The sequence below is a fragment of the Rousettus aegyptiacus genome, unplaced genomic scaffold, assembly GCF_014176215.1.
Source record: "Rousettus aegyptiacus isolate mRouAeg1 unplaced genomic scaffold, mRouAeg1.p scaffold_m13_p_12, whole genome shotgun sequence".
Classification (NCBI taxonomy): domain Eukaryota; kingdom Metazoa; phylum Chordata; class Mammalia; order Chiroptera; family Pteropodidae; genus Rousettus; species Rousettus aegyptiacus.
The window spans coordinates 8,233,718-8,258,047 of NW_023416287.1; the positions used below are offsets into that span (position 1 = coordinate 8,233,718).

At 50.8% G+C, this 24,330-nt stretch overlaps 1 protein-coding gene and 1 pseudogene across 1 annotated transcript in view; one reads left to right on the forward strand and one right to left on the reverse strand.

Moving 5' to 3' along the window:
* Window positions 1–24,330, forward strand: part of PTGIS (prostaglandin I2 synthase) — a 38,447-nt gene that overhangs the window by 8,297 nt on the left and 5,820 nt on the right. The window contains exons 2-9 of the mRNA XM_016143727.2: window positions 1,673–1,796; window positions 3,477–3,655; window positions 6,024–6,167; window positions 9,666–9,817; window positions 15,305–15,486; window positions 21,688–21,856; window positions 22,791–22,972; window positions 24,042–24,193. Of these exons, the coding sequence (XP_015999213.1) occupies window positions 1,673–1,796; window positions 3,477–3,655; window positions 6,024–6,167; window positions 9,666–9,817; window positions 15,305–15,486; window positions 21,688–21,856; window positions 22,791–22,972; window positions 24,042–24,193 (1,284 nt within the window). The remainder of the gene's footprint in view (window positions 1–1,672; window positions 1,797–3,476; window positions 3,656–6,023; window positions 6,168–9,665; window positions 9,818–15,304; window positions 15,487–21,687; window positions 21,857–22,790; window positions 22,973–24,041; window positions 24,194–24,330) is intronic.
* Window positions 20,987–21,105, reverse strand: LOC118610556 (annotated as a pseudogene).

Genomic DNA, 24,330 nt, shown 5'->3' on the forward strand with positions numbered 1-24,330 from the left:
GGTGGAGGGATTTATGCATCCACAGTGAGAAGAGGAGGATTCACTCGCTCACTCACTGGGCAAACGAGAGCTTTTGCATCCCTGTGGTTCTGATAATTCTAAGGCTAAAACAGGGGTCTTAGCTTCGATTTAGGGACCTTCAAGGGGCCCACTGTAAGCACCAGCCCTGCGATATCACGAGGCCCATTTTCCGATCATAATGTCATTCTCCTCGACTGTTAGTACCTGCTTCAGAGGGTGGGGGTAGGGCATGAGATGAGTGTTCACATATTAAATGCTTGGCCAAGGGCAGGGCCCAGTTCAAGTGCAACGTAAGGGCAGGTCAGAAGTCAGGCGTGGTGTGGCTGGGGTCTCTCTGTTCAGAGTCCTACAAGGCTGAAATCAAGGCGTAGGCCAAGCTGCCCTCCTGCCAGGAACCTCCAGGGAAGAATGTGGCTGAATTCAGGTGCTCGCGGTTGTGGGACTGAGGTCCCCATCTCTTTCCTGTAGTCAGCCAAAGTCCGCCCGTAGCTCCTAGAGGCCACCTGCATTCTTTGCCATGTGGCACCTTCCAGCTTTGAAGCCAGCCACAGAGACGCTCATACTTTGTGTCCAATCTCTCTCATACTTTGAGTCGCTTTTGCCAGGAAGAGCCCTGTCTTACGTAAGCCCTGTCCCCACCTGATTAGGCCAGGCCCACTAAGGAGAATCGTTTTCTTCAAGCCAGCTGGCCCATCTATCCCCCACTCAGTAGGAGGGGATCATACGGGGCATATGTCATTGCGGGTCATCCTAGAATTCTGAGTAGCATAGTGTAAGTATCACTATTAAACTCTCGGAGGAGTCCCTCTGCCCTCACAGGTGATGCTCACACTGTGTATCGCTCACACTGTGTATCTCATACACGCAAACTTCCCAGGCCCTGGCCGAGCTAGCATGTACCCCTGGGGCATCTCCAGGGGCCATGGGCCTGGCCTCTGGCCACCTGAGGTACGTCAGGTCCTGAGCTGGTGCGGGGCAGTCGAGTCGGAGGCTGGTCCTTCTATCTTACTTCAGCTGAGCTTGCCACTCTCATTCTTCCTCTGTGGGCATGACAGGGAGTATGAGGTGCCCCAAACCCTGGCCCATGCGGGCTCGAACAGAGAACTCATTACACTACTGAGTTCTGGAAAGCTCTCCCACCCACAGAGAAATGACCACCTCGATCAACTGGTCCCCAGGCTTCTGCTGTCAGCCCCCTACAGTCCATTCTCTACTCAGCAGCCAAAAGGATCCTATGAAAACCTAACCCAAATCATGTCCTTACTCTTCCCCAAACTGCTATAGCTCCCACCTCACTCAGAGACAAAGCTACAGTCCTCGCAGCTGTCTAGAAGGTTCTGGGCCCCATTACCATGCTGGCCTCAGTCTCTGGGGCTTCCTGCTCCCTCCAGTCCAGCCACACAGGCCTCACTACTGTTCTCTGAACACACCAGGCGTGATTCCAAGCTCAGGGCTTGTTGTTCCCTCTGCCTGGAAGGTTCTTCTTCGAGGTAACCACGTGGCTCCTGCCCTCACCACCCTCAGGTCTTTGGGCAAATGTCCCCTCAGAAGCGTTCCCTGCACCCTTCATTTAAAATTACACCCCACACCCTACAGACTCTCTCCTCTTCTCTGCTTTATCAAATGGTGATAAATGCTGTGGCTTCTGCAGGCGCCCTGGTGAGCCTCCCCTGGACTTGGGCAGCATTCCCTGGTTAGGCCATGCTTTGGAGTTTGGAAAAGATGCTGCCAGCTTCCTCACGAGGATGAAAGAGAAGCATGGTGATATTTTTACTGTAAGTACCTCTTGTGCCTCTTGGGAGGGACAGGGATGAGCAGCTGGGCCTGTCATACCTACCTGGTATTTAGGGATTCCTTCAGTATCCATCTCTGTACTAACTTACTCATCCATCATCCATCTAGTGGTCTAGCTAACTTTCTATCCATTTCTATACAACTGTACATCCAATGCTTATCTAACGTTCATCCCTTTATTATCATACTTCTAGCATCTTCCCAACATCAAGCTATGAAGTCATTCAATGTCTATCTGATAATTGTACCTAAATCTAACTGACCTCTATCCATTTATTCAGCTTCCATCTCTAAAATCCACCCATCCATCTCACAGCTATCATTCTGCCTATCTACCCAATATCTAAGCAGCATCCTTCCATCCTAATATCTGCCCAACATTCATTCATATATTCCATTTCCATCAAACCTCCATCTATCCACTCATTCATCTATCTTTCCATATACCTTTCCAGTATCTGTCCATCATCTATCCCTCCGTCTAGCCATATTTATCCAGCGTTCTTCCACTCGTGTACCTAACACCCATCCAACTTCCATTCGTATATTCAATTTCCACCAACTTTCATTCTTCCATTTACCTACCCATGTTTCTACCCCGCTGCCACTTTCTACCCCATGTTCAGTCTGTTTACCCAATAGCATCTTGCTGTCCATGTACCCAACATTCATCTGTACATTTAGTTTCCACCAGCCTCTCACCACCCATCCACCCGTCTTGTCTTTCCTTCCACGATGCATTCAGCGAGCGAGCTATCCTTCCGTTTATCCACCCATCTAACAGTCCTTCTAATAGCAATGTTTTTTTCTCAGCTATCAGCCTGTATTTTATAAGTGAGTTTGATTAACACGCCTCGAAAGTCACATTCTAAAGTTGGGGCCGAGGTAGTGGGCAGTTAGATGTGTGTGGCCCCTGCACAGACATTTGAGGAGAAATGCTCTGCTCGTGTCTGTAGGGTCACAGCTCTCCGGAGCCGCTTCCTTTCCTTCTGGGACAGCATGTTGTGTATAGAGCCCAACTTCCCAGAGAAGTGGGTATTGCTTACACATCACTCGCATTTATCGAGCAGCATCTGTCTATCCGTCTTTCCTTTCTTCCTCCATTCGTTTATCTATCTATCCATTCACCCACCTAAATCTATCCATCTGCATTTACCCACCAACATCCTTCCTTCCTTCCTTCTTTCCTTCCTTCCTTCCTTCCTTCCGTCCGTCCATCCATCCATCCATCCATCTCTCCATCCGTCCAATCCATTCACCTGTGAAGCACACACACCCATCTTCTGCCTTCTGTGGGCAGACTCTCTCCTGGCTGCTAGAGATATGACAATAAGCAAGGTAACCATGGCAGGTGCTTAAGAGTGAGACGGTTAAGAACACAACCTTTGGTTCAAAAAGTGCAGAATTCCAGTACTGACTCTGCCGCTTCTCAGCTGCCTGAGATCTTGGGCACATCATGTGACTTCTCTAAGCCCCACTTTTTAGCTATAAATGGGTGAATGATGGTCCTCCCCTCGCGGAGTGGTCGTGAGGGGTAGATGAGAGAACATCGTCCATTCGGTACATGGTGGGGCCAGCACCTGCCGTGGGGTAAGTCCTTGACCGCCGGGAGCAGCCATTGGCATAGCGAGACTCCTCATTCTATCTGGCCAACTTCCCAGGTGCTGGTGGGCGGCAGGTACATCACCGTCCTCCTGGACCCACATTCCTACGACTCGGTGGTGTGGGAGCCTCGCACCAAGCTGGATTTCCACGCCTATGCCATCTTCCTCATGGAGAGGATTTTCGATGTGCAGCTTCCACATTACAACCCCAGCGATGAGAAGGCCAGGATGAAACCGTGAGTGTCCGAAGGCGGTAACTGGGCGGGCCACGGGGGGCGAACTGCGTCTACCTGCGTGGTCCACGTCACACTCGTCTCCACGACAGAGGTCCAGTAAAGACATTTTGTTGGGAGAAAACAAACAAACAAAATTAAAAACAACCCAAAAGAGTTGGGCTGAAGAAGAACTCGTTCCTTCTTAGGAGGCAGATCTGGTTTTAGTAGGAGACCAGGATTTGGGTCAGCCAGACCTAGATGCAAATCCCAGCCCCACCCCTTTCTACCCATGTGACTTTAGACAAGCCAGTCCCCCTCTCTGAGCCTGTTTCCGTACCTGTACAATGACGGGAGGTGGGTGGGGTGAGCGATAGTTTCGAGTCCGTGTTCTGGGTCAGGCATCGTACATGATCCCATTAGTCTTCACAGCAATGCTGCAGGGTAGGTAACTTATAGCCCCATTTTATAGATGGGGACATTGGGGTTCAGAGACGAGAAATGACTTGCCCTAGGCCACACAGCTAGCAAGTGGTGCAGGTCCTGAAACATAGGAATACTTATTTCAGCAAAAGGATGTGTGAGCACATTTACTCGTCCAGCTCTACAGTGGTCACCATCCTAGATGCAGAGGGCACAGAATGATGCCAACCATCGTCTGAGCACACCCACCGTATGCCAGGCGTTTGATAGCGCACTTTCATATTCACAGAGGAGGAAACTGAAGCTCAGCGAAGTGAAGCGACTTAGCCAAGGTCTAGTGCCAGTAAGTGGCAGAGCTAGGATTTGAACTCAGGTCCGCAGACCCCATAGCCTGTTGTCCTCCACCCAAGATGCTGAGGAAAGGAGATGCTGCATATCCACCCCTAAAGAGTCACACAGTCCAAGGGTCACCTTTTAGTGATCTGTCTCTAGGAAGAGTCACATCCTGGAGTAAGGAGAAGCATCTAGAAGGCTGAGTTTTGCAGGACTGCCGAAGTTGAGGAAAGGCCAGGATTACAAGGTGAACTCCGAGGAGAAACAATGCCCACTCCGGGATCATGAGGTCCCATTGATAACAAGAGTCACGGTTCACTGCATCCTACCCCACTACCTAGGGAAGACCGGTTTCCTCCAGTGTCTGCCCCCTAGAGTTTCTGGAAATTTCTCATGAGCTGGTATGACATCTTCTGGGCATGGCCGCCACATCTGTCGAAGGCTGCTGTCTCTGTCGAGGACCAGTGCCTGGAGCGGGGTCAGGGGGACAGCTGGATCAGGGTCCATCAATTGAACAGTTACAATGTGCCAGGTGCTGTGCTAAACCCTTCACACACCTTATCTCATGTGGCTCATGCCTATTGTTATTCCAACAATGTTCCAACGTGAACATCCAAAAGCTTTTATTACCTGGAAGTTTATGGAACGCCTCTGGAACTTGTCCCCTCCTGAGTTATCCAAGAACCCAGGCGTTTACGCAGTCTAAAGGGAGCCATCCCATCTGCAAACAGCAGGTGGCGACAAAGAGCCGGAGTGCCTTACCTGTACACTGGCACTTGTTGCTGCCACAAGGTGTTGCTGTTGGGCATGTACGCTGCACTGTCCCGAGGGCACAGTCCGCTGGCCGCCCTGCCCTGCACAGATAGAGAGGCCTTAAACTTAGACACAAGATCCCACCCTTCTTGGCTTCTAATCATATCCTCAGGCAGGGCTCAGTGTTGACCCCGTATTGTGGAGACTCAGTACAGAGGGGCTTCGAGCTTCGGCCACATACCCCGCCAGATCCAGTTCTCATCTCAGACTCCCTGGCACACACGATGACCACCGGGTCACCAGCCAGAGCCCCTTACTCGTGTCATGTTCACTTGGGGGTCATGTCTCATTAGCAGCCCTTGGTGGGGAGACACTTAAACCATCCGAACAGGTTTCCCTGACTTTGGGACTCAAGGAGAAAGGGTTGGCATCTTAGTTCTCCGTCTTTCAGAAGTCTGTGGGTTCCTTATCCAAGCGCGTGTGCCCTGAGGAGGGACAGACTGTGGTGGCTAAGAGTCCAGACTCCGGAGCTGGGCGGAGCAGGGTTTTAATCCCAGCTGTATGCGTGACTGGCTAGGTGGCCTCCAGCAAGTGACTTCCATCTACGTCCCTGTCTGTAAAGTGGCATCAGAGTAGCAACTGCTCTCTCAGGTTGTCAAAAGGTGAAAGGGCATCGTTATGCTGACTTAGCACCGAGGATAGTCACGGCCGTCAGTGTCCACGGCGATGGTAATCATAACGTCATCTTGTTTGAGTTAGTCTCCCAAAGGCCCCCGTTGCCAGCGAGGCACTGGAGCCCCGGGACCCTGCGGTGTGGGGAGGGACCTGCCCGCGTGCCCTCCCGCTGGGAGCTGTGCTCTCACTGCTTTGTCCCCTGCCCCAGGACGCTCCTGCACAGAGACCTCCAGGCACTCACCGAAGCCATGTATACCAACCTCCGCACTGTCTTGCTGGGCGATGCCACCGAAGTGGGCGGTGCCTGGCGTGAGATGGGTCTCCTCGATTTCTCCTACAGCTTCCTGCTCAGGTGAGCCCGAGCGGCCCCCGCTCCCCGGAGCGGAGCCCAGCTGTCTGGACCCGGGGCAGCTGTTAATCGTGGCTGGGGAGCCATGAGGCGGTGGTGGTGGTGGGGGGTGGGGAGCAGTTTGGGACACTCTAAACAGAGACTGCAAGATGACATTTTGCATCCGGGACCCCAAGTATTTACCCGGCTCAGTCTGCGAGTTGTCGAGGAGACATAAGCCAAAAAGGGGCCTTTGGCATTTATTCTAAGTAAGATGAGTGGCATTGGGGGTTTATGCAGGGGCGTGACATGATTGCACTTGGAGTTTTAAAGGCCCTTTTTGGCTGCCGGATGGAGACTAGGCGCAGGTCGGGTGTGTGACAGTGAGAGAGAAGCAGGAGGGCTTGGCTTGTACGGAGGCTGCCGCAGTGAACGGCGGCCTGGACCAGGGAGATGACGGGAGGTGCTGTGAGTCTGGGGTGGGCCTGGAGTTGACGGGAACCTGCCGAAGGCTTTGGCTGGGGCGGTCGTGGGGCCGGAGGAGCACGGCCACCGGGGGTGAGGGCGAGAACAGGGGCAGGTCGGTGATTTTTTTGGTGGTGCCAGTAATTGGCCAGCATTCCACAAAAGCAAAGACAATTCAACTGCTCTAAGAAATAGAGTGACACAGTTTCAGAATGAAGCACAGGCATGTGCTGACACACCTGAGCACACAGGCACGTTTGTGACACGTGTGTGTGTGTACGTGTAGGCTCAGTATGTGTTAGTGCATTCAATCCTCGCAACAGCTCTGTGAGGCTGGTACTTTACAAACCGCACTCGACAGATGAGAAAACTGAGGTCCGGAGAGCCGAAGCCGTGTGCCCAGAGTCCCATGGATCGGGGCCTGGCGGGGCTGGCTGCAGAGCCTGAGCCTTGCTGCGTAAGAGGCCCACGTCTTTCTCACTTCTCCCTGGAATGGCGCAGACTGTGCCCAGGGCTGCGACTGGTCTGGGTGATGCTGGTTTGGTCCACCCTGTCATCGCACGGTGGGGAGGCTGACGTAGAGGGGCAGCTGAAACCACCCAGCAGGGTCACAGAGGGCAACTCCCGGGTCTCCTGGCTCCTGCCACCCTGTGTCTCTGTGAGGGCAAAGAAGTCAGAGAGGAAGCTGTGGCTCTGGGGGAGGTGGGCCCTTTCAGGCCCGTGGTGACAGCAGGCGCAGTGTAGGGCGTCGGGTCAATGGGTGCCGAGTCTTCAGGGCCTGAGTTCTGTGTCAGAGCCCCTGCCTCCTGGCCTGGTGGCCTAGGGCCTTTACATCGCCATCTGTATCCCCCAAAATAGAAAGAGGTGGGCGGGTTGGATGACAGGGACCCCGATGGAGGTGCAGGTTCACATGGCCCCGAACCGTGAGATGCCACCGCTGAAATCTCCTGACCTGTCCCTACGCGAGTTCCTGCCTCTCTGAGTCACATCCGAAGTTCTTACCCGGGCCTGCGGGATCCAGCATGGCCTTCCCCGAACCCTTCTGTCGTCTCCCGGCCTCCTCGCTGCCTCCCTGGACAGGCCAGGCGGGCACCTACCTCGAGGCCTTTGCGGTTTCTGTTCCCCAGGTCGTCTGCACGGCTCCCACCTCGCTTCATTCGAGTCTCATCTCAAGGGTCACCTCCGCGGGGAGGCCTGTCCTGACATCCCGTTTAATACAATAGCCCCCTCGTTGCCCAGCCCCGCTGAGGCTTTAGTTCCCCCCTGGCGCCATCTGTAGGTGACATGTGTACTCACACATGTAATTCTTGTCTGTCTTAGCCAGGGAGCGTGTTATTCTGATACGGAGGTGCCATCGAGGGGGCCTTCACTTCCCCGATGTGAAAGTTTGTGGCCTTGTTGTTGTTGTTGTTGTTGTTTGGGGGGGGGCATTATGGTTTTTTTTTTCCTATTTTGGTAGAAATATATGTCCAGGGAAACAGTTCTCTGCTTTAAAAAAAACATCAGGGAGAGCAGGATGACCCCTGGCGACAGGTGTGTGACTGTACTGTCAGGAAGACCACGGGGCCCGGTGAGAATCGCCGGACTCTGCCAGCTCGTTCCTGTCTCAAGGCCACGATTAAATTTCTAAAAAACGCCATGACGCAGCTTCCGCCTGGGGTTGCCTGGCAGACTGCAGGCTCCGGGGGGGGGGGCCGGATTCTGTGCTTTTTCAAGATGAGGGGGTAATCCAGATTTTGTGTGAATTTCCCCAAATGTTTAAACGTTCATTCAGTTTGTTTTGAGGAAAGCTCTGTTGACCAAGTGAAACGTGTTTCAGGCCGGCGCAGGGCCTCCCGTGTTTGGAGGAGAAGGAAATCGGGGCCGATGCGAAGGCCTGACCGGGGCCCGCGGGGCGGACCCTGGCACGAGCTCATCGTGGCTGTTCTGATTGTTTCCTCTCAGGCCGGTGGGAGGGGAGGGTTGTGAGCGCTCTGTCTCCGACGGCGTGGAAGCCAAAGCTGGGGGAGGGGAGAGGATGTAGGGCAAACGTGGACAGTAGCCCGGATGACTGAGCTCAGAATCATGATGACCCAGTAATTTTCTCCCAAGGTCAGTGTCCTCAGAGTTACGTGCTCACCATCCATCCGACCACCCACCCGCTCACCCATCTATTTATCTATCCATCACCCACCCACTCGCCCACCCTCCTGTCTGTTCACCTGTCCACCGTCCATCTACCCTCCTTCCCTCCCTCCCTCTCAGCCAGCCAGCCAGACAGACAGACGACATTTATTGAGGGCCCACTACATGTCTGCGCAGTGTGAATAAAGGACAGACTGGGGACTAGACAGGCTCGTCTCGGCCCCCGCCCTCCCTCGCTCCTGCGTCCACCCCCCTTCTCTGGGCGATCCCTCTCTGGGTGGTCCAGGGACTAGGAGAGGAGCTCCAGGCCCTGCCCTTTTCCTGCTCAGACCCCCGAGGCCCCTCAAGTCCAGTCCGTTGCAGCTCCCTGCCTGGCCCCGTGCGACCAGCCCTGCCAGCTCCCAGACCGCCCCTGCCTCTGTCCCCTCACGCTCAGCGAGGCCCCATGCGGCCCCACTGTCCCCCTCGCTCACCCTGCTCTGGCCCGCCAGCCCCCCTGCTCCTCCTCGACACGCCTATCCTTCCTCCCATCTCCTTCCTGCCTCGGGACGTTGGCACTCGCCGTGGCCTTTGCCTCAGACCCCCTCCCTCTGTTCCTTCCTCGCTGGCTCCTCCTCGCCCTTCAGGTTTCAGCTTAAGGGTGAGCCCCGTCCCGCACCCCTTCCCACACGCCTCCAAGCACCCGCTGACATGTTACTCTTCCCCTCCCTTCTCTGGTCTGTTGTCTGTCCCCTGCACTCGAGGGTCTGCTCCACGAGGCCTTGATGGCTTTGTTTTCCTCACAGTGACCGGCCCAGAACGGTCCAGACATGTCGCAGGAAAGGCAGGCGCTCGTGTAGGTGTACGAATGGAGAAAAGCGTGTAGCCTGCAATGGGCGGGCTGGGCCGGGAGTGCTCCAGGAGGACCCCTGATCTGTCGCTTGCCGCCCCCAGAGCCGGCTACCTGACTCTGTACGGAGTCGAGTCCCTGCCACGCACCCAGCAGAGCCAAGCCCAGGACCGCGTCCACTCAGCTGACGTCTTCCGTACCTTCCGCCAGCTCGACCTGCTGCTCCCCAAACTGGCACGGGGCTCCCTGTCAGTGGGTAAGCACCATGGGGGGGCCCTGGTGGGCGGTGGGGCAGACTGAGGGACCCCAGAGGGGGTGTCCAAGCTCAAGGCGAAGGATCTCATTTGTAAAATGAGGAGAAGAGTAGGCTCCTCCTGGAAGGTGACCGACAAGTACTAAGAGAAAACACTGCCTTCGAGCACTTTCTGTGTGTCGGATGCCGGGTTAATTAAGCATCGTCTCGCTCAGCGTTCACAACAGCTCATCACTTCCTTTCCTTTACTTATGTATTTTTAAAGACCAAACTTTAACATATCAGATTGTTCAAATTAAGAAACACATTCTCGTGGCTAACAAACTATTTATAGAGATAGACGGGAAAAAGTAATAATACTCTAACAGGCCCAGCTTCCCAGTGTTAACGTGCTGATATACATCTTTTCACAGAGTTTTATATGTTTTTTTTTTTTTCAAATACAGACATACATATCCAGAATGCTTCCATGTGTATTTACAAAAAGGGACTGTATTATTTACAATTTTTTTTTTAACTTAACACAGATACATGCTCTCCTGTCAATACAAACAAACATCTTCTAGAGCAGGGGTCCCCAACCCCTGGGCCACGGCCCGGTGCCAGTCCCTGGCCTGTTAGAACTGGGCCACACAGCGGGAGGTGAGCGGCGGGCAAGCCAGCAAAGCTTCATCTGTATCTGCAGCCGCTCCCCAGCGCCAGCATCACCGCCTCAGCTCCACCTCAGATCATCAGGCGTTAGATTCTCACAGGAGCACCGGTCCCTGGTGTCGAAAAGGTTGGGGACCGCTGTTCTAGAAGTTTTAGCCATTGCAATTAGATAAGAGAAGTCAATTACCAATATAAGAATGGGTAAAGAATAAATGAAACTATCCCTATTTGCAGATGAGCTGATAATATACCTGTAAAACCTCAGAAAATCTGTGATACAACTAACTCAAGCAAAAAAAAATAAAAAATAAAAAGAATCCAGCAAAGTAGAAGGATATAAAATTAACATAAAAATATAAACATCTTTCTAGCCCTTACATGTCAGTATTTAGGTAGCCGTCCCCCTCCAAAGGGTACTTATAATTATTTCCTTTTGTGTGTGTGGCTATTATAGTATTTTATTGTCCTAATATCTCTTCTACCATCTGGTGATTTTATTTCTCACTGACAGTTTCCTGGAAGTGGGTTTGCCAGGTCAAAGGGCATACTCATTAAATTGTTTTATTAGCTACTACCGTATCATTTCCAAAACGATGGAGCAATTCATGTGCCTACCCGAAGGGAAGGAGCCCGCTCATTCCCCACCGGATGCTCTCAGTCTCCCTACTTGTTCGCCTGATGGGCACAGCTGGGTGACCTGTTTTAACTTGCATTTTCCTACGCCCTTGTTGACATGCAGTTATCAGCTCATGTGATGGGTAAAAAAGGGCATCTGGCCTTCTGGACCTTTCTCTGATGACTTTGATTGACATTTGCTTTTCCTTTCTGCGAGTCACCTACTCACATCGCTTAACGTCTTTTAGAGGCAAATCCTCATCTTATTGAATCCTGGCGTCAATGCTGGAAGTTGGGTATTATTATTTCCATTTTGCAGGTAAGGACACTGAGGCTCAGAGGGGTCACTTGTCGTAGACATGGAGCTGGTAGCTGGCAAAGCCAGCAAAATGAAAACTTGCTCTGATTGCAAAGTCCTGTGCATCAAGCGCCTGGCACATCCCAGCGCCGGCTGCTTCCCCCCGGAAAGAGCAGTTGGTTCCTCCATTGCCCTTTTCTTCATACAGACGTTCCAGGGGAGTCTGGGTAGATGCAGAGGGGCGGGACCCCCCTTCATTCTGGAAGCAGCATCTGGGCTGGTTATAGGGAGGCTGCATTTCCCAGTGTGGGCAGCAGGTGGCGATGTTGGGGAAGGTCTCAGGTAGGGGCTGGAAGTTGGTGGGCAAACCTGCCCTTACCTTATGGGCACGTGCAGCCTCTGGGAGAGCAATTTGGCAGAAAGAACCTATCGTTCAAGGTCAGCCACTCCAGAGCTCAGGCTCTTAACTGGGCTCCCCTGCCTCTTGTAAAAAAAAAAAAAAAATCAGTATTATAGAAAAGGGAAATTCTCTTTTGAGATGTGTTATCAATTTAACATTATCCTTCTAAGATAGTGCTGTCTAGAATGCAAGCCATGTAAGCGGCTTTCAATTTCCTATTAGACAGGTTAGCAAAAAAAGCGAAAGAGGCGAAATCAATTTTAATAATACATTTTCTTTAACCCAGTATATCTAAAAATATTAGCATTTCAGCTTGTCATCCATATAAAAATTATTAATGAGATATTTTACATTTTGTCACTCAAGCTAAGACTTTTACTCACGGCACCTCTCAGTTTGGGCCAGCCCCATTTCAAGTGCTCAATAGCCATACGGGACTTGTGGCTGCCCTGTTGGACAGGGCCATTCTAGACAGTTCTCCCTGTGTTAAAATACAGTACGAGCCCAAGTTATACTGTGATCCAAATCTACAGTGAGCCCCTATTTTCCCAGTGGGATGGTTTTGTTTTGTTTTGTCTTTTTAAGTTTTTGGTCAACTAAGTATAGAAATAATTAGGAATGGAAATGAAATAGTTAAACTTGCCCTTACAGATGTTGTTAACATCTGTGGTTAAGCTCACATGCTATGGAAACCGACCACTTAGAAATTTTGTTTTGTTCTTACTCTCACATTCCATTCCGGACAATAGCTGTATTCAGATTCCATCTTCAACATCAGCATCTCGCCCAGCAGCAGGGCTGATAGTCTTAACAGCTAATTCTTGTGTAAGGTATCATGTGTGCCCTGTGCTATTCTAAGGGCTTGACAAATGTTAACTGATTTGATCTGTGGATCAAAATATATGCTATGTTTTTTTACTTTTTGTTTCAGTCCAATTTTTTATTGTACGACACCATCTTTGGCTCATTTGCCAAACGACGTTCACATAACTTCCTTTTTTTAATTGTGGTAAAATAACACGTAACATGAATTTTGCCGTTTTTAAGTATATCATTTCGTGGCTGTAAGTACATTCACAATGTTTTGTCACTATACAATTATCTATTTCCAGAAAGTTTTTATTATCCCAAACAGAAGCTCTGTTTCTATTAAACAGTAACTCCCATAATCCCCTCCCTCAACCCCTGGTAACCTTTATTTTACTCTCTGTCTCTGTGAATTTGCCTACTCTAAGAACCTCATATAAGTGAATCATACAATAGTTCTTTTGTGTCTGGCTAATTTCATTAGCACAATGTTTTCAAGATTCATCCTTGTTAATAGTATGTGTCAGAATTTCTTCCTTTGTAAAGGCTGAATAATATTCCATTGTATGGATATACCACACTTTGTTTATCTATTCATCTGTTGATGGACATTTGGGTGGTTTCCCCCTTTTAGCTGTTGTGAATAATGCTGCTATGAACATTTGCGTACAAGTAATCTGTTTGGGTCCCTTATTTTAGTTCTTTTGAGTATATAGCCAGGAGTTAAATTGCTGGATTGTATGATAGTTCTATATTTAACTTTTTGAAGAACTGCCAAACTGTTCCACAGTGGCTGTACCGTTTTACATCCTCACCAGCAACGCACAGAGTTCCAGTTTTTCCATATCCTTGCTTGTTATTTTACTCATTTTCTTTTTTTTTTTTTTTTTGATATTAGCTATCCTGACAGGTGTGAGGTGGTCTCTCAAAGTAGCTTTGATTGGTATTTCCCTAATGATTAATGGTGTTAAGCATCTTTTCCTGTACTTACTGGCCATTTGCATATCACCTTTGGAGAAATGTCTGTTCGTTGCCCATTTTTTGAGTTGGGTTGTTTGTGTTTGTTGTTGAGTCGTAGGAGTTCTTTATATATTCTGGGCGCTAGAATCCTATCAGATAGATGATTGGCAAATATTTTCTTCTATTCTGTTGGTTGTCTTTTCATACTGCGTTGCTTTGTGAAGTCATCCTTAAAAGCCATGTTCGCAGTGACATTCAACACTTGTAAATGGGATGCCCGACCTTGGAGAATGCCAGTTATTTCTAAATATGTGTTAAATTCCTGTTCCTCCTTTGTTAGCTCTCTCATCTGATGACTCCTATAAGCATCCAGAGCTAGCGTCAACTGAGGAGGCTGCGACAGTTTCTGCATCTTGCACTCACCTGCTGAAACTCTTATGTGTCTGGCCTCCACTGGCAGAGATTTTGACAAGATTAGTCTGGAGTGGGTTCTGGGCATCCAGGGATTTAATACCCCCAAGTTTTAAACTCCAGTGCTCCCAAAGTTGGGAAGCACAGGAAAATAATGTATTTTAGATGAATAATGGGCTTGTTGCTTAAAATTGAGAAGTATGTCACTGGAAACTGTGTCTAGAGGTTGAAGAAAAGCATATGGAGGACATTATTTGAAAACGTAACTAAGATACTTAAAAAATGTGTTTAACCTACATTCGCCACCCTTTCAAACACTCTGTGGTATGCAGAGCCTGGGTTAGAACCATTGGGTGGGTGGGTTTTCCTGAAACACTGCTTCATGGTTCAAAAAAGTCAGAGAGTTTCTAGAACTTTGGAATTTCGTAGCAATCCAAAGTGACTCCCACTTTTCCAAGGGGTGATTTGGAAAAACCAAATATTATATTGTGCATATATGTATAAATATAGCCTCATCTTGTAGCGTTAGCACAATGTATAAATAATAAGCACCTGGCTTTATTCCCTCAGGAGGCTGCCCTTGAGCCCCGTCTCTGTACGTGAAAGACTTCCTCATGGTTTTCCACTGTGAGGTGGTGATTGCTGACTGGTGGTCCATGGGCCAAAGTTGACCTTCAGAGATGCTCGTGTGGCCTGCACAGTGATTAAGCTTTTCTCGCTTAGATGCTAACCTTAAAAGAAACCTGAGAAGATGCCACATAAACATCTTGATATCCAGCTTCTTCTGAGAACCAGGCTCCCTGGCTGGGGGCACATTGGCCCACGGGGCGGGGCGGTGGAGCTGAGCAGGGGCCACCCCGACCCTCCCATTGCCCACAGCCCCACCCTGGCCCTTCTTCCTCGTTTACTTTACCTGTCTTCCTCGGAGGCCCCAAGTTGAGGTCGAGGCCCCAAGTTGGTCTGGATGCCCCTCTCGATGGCGGTTAGGTTGTTTCTGGTGTCTCTTGAATGAAGCTTTGCTGAGCTCGGTGTTTCGTGTTCTTCCTCTGCTGCGTAAAGAACCACCATTCATTGAACACGTATTTACTCAGCACCTACTATGGACCAGGTGCTGGGGACACAGAGGTGAATGGAACAGACAAGGGCCTTTGCTCCTGTCCACTGGAGGTGGGACAGTAAGCAAGTCAACGTTTGAAGGGCTTCCCCGCAGCCGCCTTCTCAGAGGAACCTCGCTCTCCCATGGAGGGGAGTCACCCGGAAGGCCCTTGGCCTCATGGCAGGTCAGGGGTGGGTGGCCATGGGCTTGGGTGGATCTGTAACCTCCACCCTGTGTGCTCTATCTCTGCAGGGGATAAGGACCAAGTGTGCAAAGTCAAAAGTCACCTCTGGAAGCTGTTGTCCCCAGCCAGCGTGGTCACCCGGGCTGACCGGAGCAGCTGGCTAGAGAGTTACCTGCTGCACCTGAAGGAGATGGGCGTGTCGGAGGAGATGCAGGCGCGGGCTCTGGTGCTGCAGCTCTGGGCCACGCAGGTGGGTGCGACGTGTGAGTAGGGGCGCGCGGGCGTGGCGTGCGTGAGTGTGCATGTGCATGTGTTCACGTAGGTGTGCGCTTGTGAGTGCGCACATGCGTGCAGGTATGTAGATGTGTGCTTGTGAGTGTGCATATATGTAGGTGTGCATGTGTGAGTGTGCGCCGGTACGAGTGTGAGTGTGGGTTTATGCACACACACCAGCTGTCTGCCCCAGTTCCCTGACTCCTAACTGTGAAACAGTATCGTGAACAGATTATTCATTCGGTATCGATTTTTTTTTTTTAATTGGGAAAAGCGTTACACTTACTTATAGAAGAGCCGTGTGAGTAGTTTAATGAACTCACACATGATTCTTCCGTTTCTAACACTTACCCCTTTTGCTTTCCTTCTCTCTCTCTCCTACTGTGAGTATTTTATTGAATCATTTGCGAATAAGGTGCGGACATCATGGCTCTTTACCTCTGATGACTCCAGCGTGCACCTTCTAGGAGCAAGAATCTTTCTCGCACATGATCACAAGACAATGACCAAATTCAGGACAATTAACCTAGGTTCAGGATTATTATCTAACATACAGTCCATAATCCAGTTGTCCCGTAGAACCCCCCACGGCCCTTCTCCGTCCAGCATCCATTTCATGATCACGTGATGCGTTTAGTCATTCTGCCTTTTTAGTTTCCTTTTACGTGGACTAGTTCCTGTGCCTTTCATTGTTTTCATGACATTTTGGAAGTGCACCGACCAGTTATTTTGAAGAGTCATTTATTTAAAGTTTCCGCTGAGTACTTACTGTAGACCATCGAGACCCGACTTTGTGTGGATTATGTTTTAGCCGGGGTGGGGGTGGGGCAGGCAGTCAAGGAAACATATATAGGGTGATTTTGGATGCTGATATGCAGGATATAAAACAGGGTGACGAGTAGCGAGGTCCTGGTGGGGGGCGATCTACTGTAGCCAGGGTGCTCAGGGAGGCCTCCGAGGAGGTGATGTTTAAACTGAGCGCACCTGGGGCCTTGGAGAAGGTGTGCGGAGAAAGTATTCCGGGCAGGGGAGACCGCAGATGCGAAGGCCCTGGGGCGGCATCGTGCTGGGCGTTTAGGTAACAGCAAGGGGCTGAGCGTGGCCGACGTGGAGTGAGGACGGCGAGTGGGACCGGGGGAAGAGGTCGCAGAGGGCCTGTGGCTCCCGGCACGTGAGGACGTGGGATTCTTCTCTGGGTGAGGTGGGAACTCTGCGGGAAGGGGGGGGGGCGTTCTGAGCAAAGCAGGGAACGCGATCTGAGTTGCACAGGCAGAAGCAGGGACCCCAGGGAGGAGACGGCGGCGGCAGCTCCAGGTGGTGAGGTGAGGAAATGGATGGATTCTGGAAACAAAGGGAAGTCGCCACCAGTGGGTCTAGTGATGGACCAGACGTGAGGGTGAGGGAAAGCAGGCCTGAGGGTGCTGCCTCTCCGTCCTGGTCCCTGCCCTCCCCTTGACCCCTGAGCCCACTCCTTCTCCAGGCCCCACCTCGGCAGTGACAGTCGTGCAGGCTGACATTTCTGGGTGATTCCTCTCCCATCGACTTGCAACTTATTTTTAGTTTTCGCTCAGAGCCATTAACTGTCCTTGCAGGCAGAGGCTGGCGAGGGGCAGGGGCTGGGTTTGATTGGCACTTGGGCCCCATTAGTGCCTAATAACATATTTATGGCCAGAGATCGGAGCTCCCAACTGCTCCCAGAATCCCTTGTGGGAATGACCTCTGTCAGCAGAACTGGACTCTGGCCTGGGGGCTTGAGTGGCAGAAAGTCCAGGGGACAGCCTTTGACAGGACCAAGAATTAGGCAGGCGTTGGGGGCGGTACATTCTCTGAGGTTAAGTCATTGGCAGCGTCCGGAATTCAGACAGGTGAGGAGACCCTTTGAGAACACAAATCTTGAGAGCAGGGCCAAGATGCTGTGCAGCCCAGTGGTCTCAGGCACCGGCTCTGTGACCAACCTACCTGGATTTGAATTCTGACTCAGCCACTTCCTGGCAAGTCAGTTCCTTAATTTCTCGGTACCTCGGTTTCCTTGTCTTTAAAATGGAGGTGGCAGCACCTTCCTCAAGGTGTCGTGATGAGGATGAAAAGAAGTGATACGTGTAAGACTTGTACCTGTGCTTGGCAGATAACTAGAGCTCGGTAAACCTATTCCACAAATATTTAGTGAGGGCTCGCTGTGTGCCAGGCATCGTCTAGAAGCTGGGGAGAGAGCAGTGAGCAGAACCACGATCCCTGCCCTAATAGAGCTGACATTCTGGTGGGAGACGACAGACTATTAATAAACCAGACAGGCTATTAATAAAACAGACTATTAATAACAGTACATAAAGTATACTAGATGTAATAAGTTCTGTGGAGAGCCAATAAAGCTAGGGAAGGGCATCGCAGAAGGGAGCGAGGAGGGGCTGCTTTATAGAGGGTGGTCAGGGAGAAGGTCTCACCGGGAAGGTGACATGTGAGCAGAAACTCAAAGGAGATGAGAGAGAAAGCCATGTAGATCTATATAGGAAGAGGGCGTCCAGGCGGAGTGTGACGGCATGTGCAAAGGCCCTGAGGTGGTGACGAAGGTGACACGGCAGGGAGGACTCTGAGCAGAGAACGACATGGCCCGTCTCCTGCTTTAGAGGGGTCATTCTGGCTGCCTTGCTGAGAATAGACAATAGTGGGGTAAGTAAAGGCAGGCAGACCAGGGAGGAGCCCACTGCCATTTCCAGGCAAGAGACGACGGCACTGGACCAGAGAAGGGAGGGAGATCGATGGGATCCTGGACACATTTCCAAGTAGAGCCAATAGGATTTGCTGTTGGCCGAGACATTGGGAGAAGGTATCCACGACATGGCTCCAGGTGTGGGCCTGAGCAACAGGAAGGATGAAGTCACCATTAACAAATGAGGTAGATGATGGAGGAAGCAGGTTTTTTGGGGGAAAAGCCAGGAGTTTGCTTTTGGGTGTGCTGAGTTTGAGACGGAGAATGGTGGAGGGGTGGAATCTGGAAGAATCTGGAGTTCAGGGTCAAGGCCCAGGCTGGAGACATTCATTTGGGAATTGCAGTGGAGAGATAGTATTGAAACCACTGGACTGGCGGTCACTGGGGACGAGCGTGGATGCAGAAGGGACCAAGCCCTGGGCCTCTCCAGTTTGGAGGTTGGGAAGATGAGCAGGAGCCAGCACAGGGGACAGAGGAGGGGTGGCCAGGTGGGAGAAGGGGACCCAGAAGGGAGCCCTGCCCAGAGGCCGAGTGCAGAAAATGTTCCCAGAAGCTGAGAAATGGTAGTTGCAATTGCTGTAGTCAGGTCGGAGCAGAGGCGGGAATAATCATTTCAGAGGATATGAAGCATTTAACACGTGCTGTGAGCCAGCCAGCCTGTCGAGCGCTGTCCAGTTTTCATCTCGTAGGGTCCTTGCAAAAGCCCCATGAATCCAGAACCCCAAAGTCTGGAATCAGGCTGATGAAGGTGTCAGTGGGAAGCTCCACACCCAGGGACCCAGCAGAATACCTGCTAGGTTGAGATCTGAGGTCCAGGCAGGGGAAGTGGCCAGCTCTGGGGGACATGTGTGGGCATAAGCAGAGGAGGACAGTTCACAAAGGCCTCTCCCAGCAGCCTCATCACGGGACAGGCTTCCCTCCCAGGTCTGGGCCTTGGACTTTGTCCTCATGGGAGAGACCGAGGCTAGACCAGAAGTAAATGAGGCTACGCCCCACAGAGGGTGCTCAACTCCCAACTCCCGGGTAGCAAATTCAGGATCTCTTATGGTTGTGTGGTCACACAGACACATGTACGTGTGCACACACGCACACTCACACACATCTGTGCATTTGAGTGGAGGACGGTCTTTGTCACCTCCCTAACTTGCCACAGCTTTTTTCCTGAAAGCAGAGATAACTGGGCACCTCGAGTTCCACTCGTGCTTTGTAATTAATTGAGCCGCGGCCCCCATCTGACTATCCCGGCAAGATGAAAAGGCCGTGGCATTGAGTTAACCCAAAGCTGAATTATTTATCGCCTACATTCCTCTGGCTATTTAAGTGATGGACAGCAAGTGATCTTGTTTGTATCTGCTGGACCCAAGGTGCTAGAGGAAATCCCAAAAGAAGTCCCAGGCCCCCAGTTCTCAAGTCTGGGGGAGGGACCCACGCGAAGGGGAAATCTCTTCTGAGTACCTACTGTGTGCCCAGCCTGTGGGGGTCACTTGCATCCAGACTCAATGGACGTGGAGTTGTTATTTTAGCAAGAGAGAGACCCAGAAGAGGGATTGACTTGTCCAGAGTCACAGGAAGTGGGGAGCTGGGATTCGAACCCAACTCTGCCTGGTCCCTGTCCAGGGCTCTGCCAGCCAGCCACAGGCTGACTTGTAGGCCCCAGCCCAAAAGGACATAGATGTTTATTTGACAAATACGATTGAGCCTCTGCTTTATGCTTTACGGGCAGTGGGTAGGGACTATGGAGTGTTTAATTTCCCTTTTCCATGAAAGATGTGATAATGGTGCCTGCTCGATGGGAGGACTGGACAGGGAACAAGACACCTCCTCGGCGCTGAATTCATCACCGCGGCTAAAGAAAATGAAAGAAAATCGCACCATCATGGGGGCTTTGATGCATTTGTTTACTGTATGTTTTTCTTCTGCGGGTACGGTCGTGCAGTTTTTTAAAATCCCACTTTTAATTTTACTTAGTATTGTATATCATGAGCATTTCTCCATGTCCTTTGCGGATCCCTGTAAAAATCAGTCGCTTTTGTTTTGCTTAAAAGCAGCACGTTATCGTTAAAAAAGTCAAGCAGTTTAAAAAGATGCGTGCAGTGGAAAGCCTTTCTGCCCCTGCCCGTGCTCCCAGCCCCCCCAGCTTCTGTCCCGGAGGCAGCCTCAGGTGCCGACGATCTCTCTAGGGATGGTCTGCGCTGCTTCGCATCCTCTTTAAACACACACGCCAGCGGTGGCACGCGGAGCCCCGTCCTGCGTCTTGCCGTTTGCACGGTTTGCACGATTCAGTGCATCTCGGCTACAGCCCCATGTCCGGGTGCACAGAGCCGGCTTCCTTGCAACAACTTCCTGTGTCATCCTAGGGATGGATCATCATTTATCTTATCGATCTCCTATTGATAGACATTGCTTCCAGTCTTGCCGTTACATCAGCACTGTGGCAAATATCCTTGTGCAAATGTCTTTTTGTCCGTGTGTAGTTATGTCTGTGATAGAAATACTGGGTAAATGTGATGTTTAGTGACTATTTAAAATATTCCATTATTATGAGTGTATAGGATAGTCGTATATGGTAAATCTTCCCCCATATTGAAGTTAGTTTGTGTTCACCCATGTCTCATTTAAGGGTGTCCCATATGCATTTTTTTTTAATTTTTAATTTATTTATTTGTTTATATTTTTTAGGCGAGTTAACCCTTGGTTGACCTCACAGATTGCAAGGACCTTGTCAGCTTACAATTCCTTATTATTGTTATTATTATTTTATTTTTTTTTATGCCTATAGCATCTGATCTTCCTAGGTGGTCTCCCAACCAAGTACTACCCAGGCCCGACCCTGCTTAGCTTCCAAGATCAGATGGGATCAGGCTTGTTTAGGATAGCATGTCTGTAGACCCATACACATTTTATCCAGTGGTGAATACCTGAGCCTAGACCTAGAACTGCTGTTCTATCTGTTCTGCCTCATTCTGTTGGCCGGAGTAAGTCACATGCCTGAGCCCAAATTCAAGGGGCGGAGAAATATACTCTTCCTCTTTAGTGGGAGGAAGTACAGAGTCACATGCTAAGGGGCACGGATGTGGGGAAAGGTGGGGACTTGGGCCAAGGATGCGGTCATTCCCAGATGTTAACAACGATCTTAATTGACAGACTTTGTTCTTATTATTGACACTTTTCCGCAGATTAGCTATGAAGATTACCTATGTGATCTCGGGTTAATGATTTTGTTCAACGTCACGGATGCCAAGAATGGCCTCGAAGTAGTCTTTCGGCTATGCTATAGCTATGAAGCAGGTCTTGGCCATGTCTTGAGGCTAAAGATGGACCTGGATTGTCCCTAGACGTGTGGCAGGGGCAGAAGCCCAGGCCTCCTGACCCCTGTGCAGAGGCCGGGGCTGTGTCTGTGGCATGGACCAGTGAGCTCACACCCCGAGTTTGCCCTCTCGTGAGTACAACAGAGGCTTCTTCTCGCTGCAGGGGAACATGGGTCCTGCTGCCTTCTGGCTCCTGCTCTTCCTCCTCAAGAACCCCGAGGCTCTGGCTGCCGTCCGTGGAGAACTCGAGTGCATCCTGCGGCGAGCAGAGCAGCCTGTCTCGCAGATGACCTCTCTCCCACAGAAGGTTTTGGACAGCATGCCTGTGCTCGGTGAGAGGCTCAGACCCTTCGGATGGCCCCCAGACTGGGTCGTCATGGCCCCCCCAAGTCCTCTGCAGCATGGGCTCCTGTCATCCAAAGTCCATCAGTATCCTCTGACCCAGGGTCCCCCTGGGCCTTCCATCTTCTTAGACCCCAGTCTCAGCAGGAGGTTTTTGGTTACAGGTAGCAGAAAACCTTATTTAAACTGGCTGAAGCAGAAAAAGGATTCTATTTGGGGCAAGTAACTAAAAAATCCAGAGGTGCCTGGCTCTAGGCACAGGTGGATCTAGGTGCTCTAACAATGTCATCAGGACTCAGTCTCTTTCCATCTCTGAGCCCTGTTTTCTGCTGGGTTGGCTCCAGTGTCAGGCTGGCAGGATGGTCACCAGCAGCTCCAGACTGACATGCTCCCGGCCCATCAGTATGTCCCTCTCTGCATCATTCCTACCCGGAGTCCCAGGAATGTGTCTCATTGGCTCTCTTTGGCTCACATTCCCACCTCAAACCAATTGTGGGGTTCAGAATGTTTGGGTGCTCCGATGGGGCAGTTATCACCCAGTCTAAAGAGTTGGGAGTGGAATTAACAGCCCAGCCCCTGAGAATGGAAGGATGGTCCTCGGAGGAAAATCAGGGAACGGTTTCCAGAAGGGGCAGGTATGCTAGGCAGGCACAAACAACCAATATTGATGGCCCTGCTCTCTCCCTAGCCTTCTCTGATATCTCTCTGGCTCCCACCTTCCCTCATAGCTTCTCTTGGGATCAGACCCAAAACCTCATGTCCAAGGTCTCTGAGGGCCTGTAGCAATCACACCTCATCACTGGCCTTTAGCTTTCACGCTCCCTCTCTGAGCCTCCTCACCTTCCTCCGAAAAATGAGGGCTGGGGTGGCGTTTGAGTGGGTGGAGGACAGCTCCTGACCCTTCCTCGTACCTGTGCCCTGCAGACAGCGTGCTGAGCGAGAGCCTCCGGCTCACGGCTGCACCGTTTATCACCCGAGAGGTCGTGGCGGACCTGGCCATGCCCATGGCAGACGGGCGGGAATTCACCCTGCGACGTGGAGACCGCCTCCTCCTCTTTCCTTTCCTGAGTCCCCAGAAAGACCCGGAAATCTACACAGACCCAGAGGTAAATGGCACGCCAGGGACCGTGGGGGAAAAGAAATCAGTGGCCTCTACGTCGGCCAGATCTGGGTGGCCGCCCAGCTCTGTGATCTTGTCCAGGTGACTTCACCTTCTGTGTGTCTGTCCCCTCACCTGTGAAATGAGCCTCGTCATAGCATCTGCCTCACAAGGTTGTCAGAAGATTGAACAGATCACGTAAGAAAGGCCTTCATGGTGTCTGAAACACCGTGAATGCTTTGTAAATGATATCCGAGTGCGTTTCTTGTTTTTGGAACGTTATGATGTCAGTTTCTCAACACTCTTCTCTCTCTCTGGACTTTGAGATGGGGCAAACTTTCACAATCTCTAACGGACCTGGGTATTTACTTTGTGCCAGGCCTTGTGCTATATGCTCATCTGTCCATCCACCCATTCATCCATCCGTCCATCCATCCATCCATTCACCCACCAGTCCGTGTGCTGGTCCATTCACCCGTCTTTCATTTAGCTCTGCATGCTACACCCCGTGCTCAGACACAAATCTTCACCTCATCACTCTATACAGTAACCAAAGGAAATTGGCATTGTCCTTTTTAAAAATAATTTTATTTTATTCTAAATTGCAAAAGTAACATATACTTACAAAATAGAAATATAGAGAGGTATATATTTAAAAGTGAAGTTTTTTCTTTATTCCCCTTCCTCTCCAGTTCCACAGAGTTCCCTAACAACGGTCGGGAGTATATCCTTTAAATTGTTTTCATGCCTTTACAATCATACAGATAGCACACTCACACACACACAGATGGGTAGGTGTGTATACAGGATCGTATAATGCATGCTATGTCGATACTAGCCTTTTCCACTAAAAACTGGTCTTAAAAAAATTCTTTCCACGTCAGCACACACAGACCAAGCTCAACCTTCTGAGTAGCTGCTCCGTTTTATAAACCAGCCCTCTGTCTATTGACCTACATGTTGTTTCCAGGTTTTTCCTCTTATAAACAAGGCTGGGGCGAACACCCTCACCCCTTTTTCTTTGTGCGTGCATGTCGTGAGGGCGACGTCAGAAACTGCCCTTCTTCCTATTTTAGGTATTTAGATACGACCGATTCTTGAACCCCGACGGATCAGAGAAGAAAGACTTTTACAAGGACGGGAAGCGATTGAAGAATTACAGCATGCCGTGGGGAGCAGGGCACAATCAGTGCCTGGGGCGGGGTTATGCCATCAACAGCATCAAACAGTGAGTGCGGGGCAAGGGCGCTGGGGGAGGGGAGGCTCCTGCTCCGTCTGGTTGGATGCGCCTTCCTCTTCGGTCAGCCAGGAGAAGGGTTGAGGGCAGAGGCTCCAAACAGATGGCCCACGAGCCGTCTCCTGCCC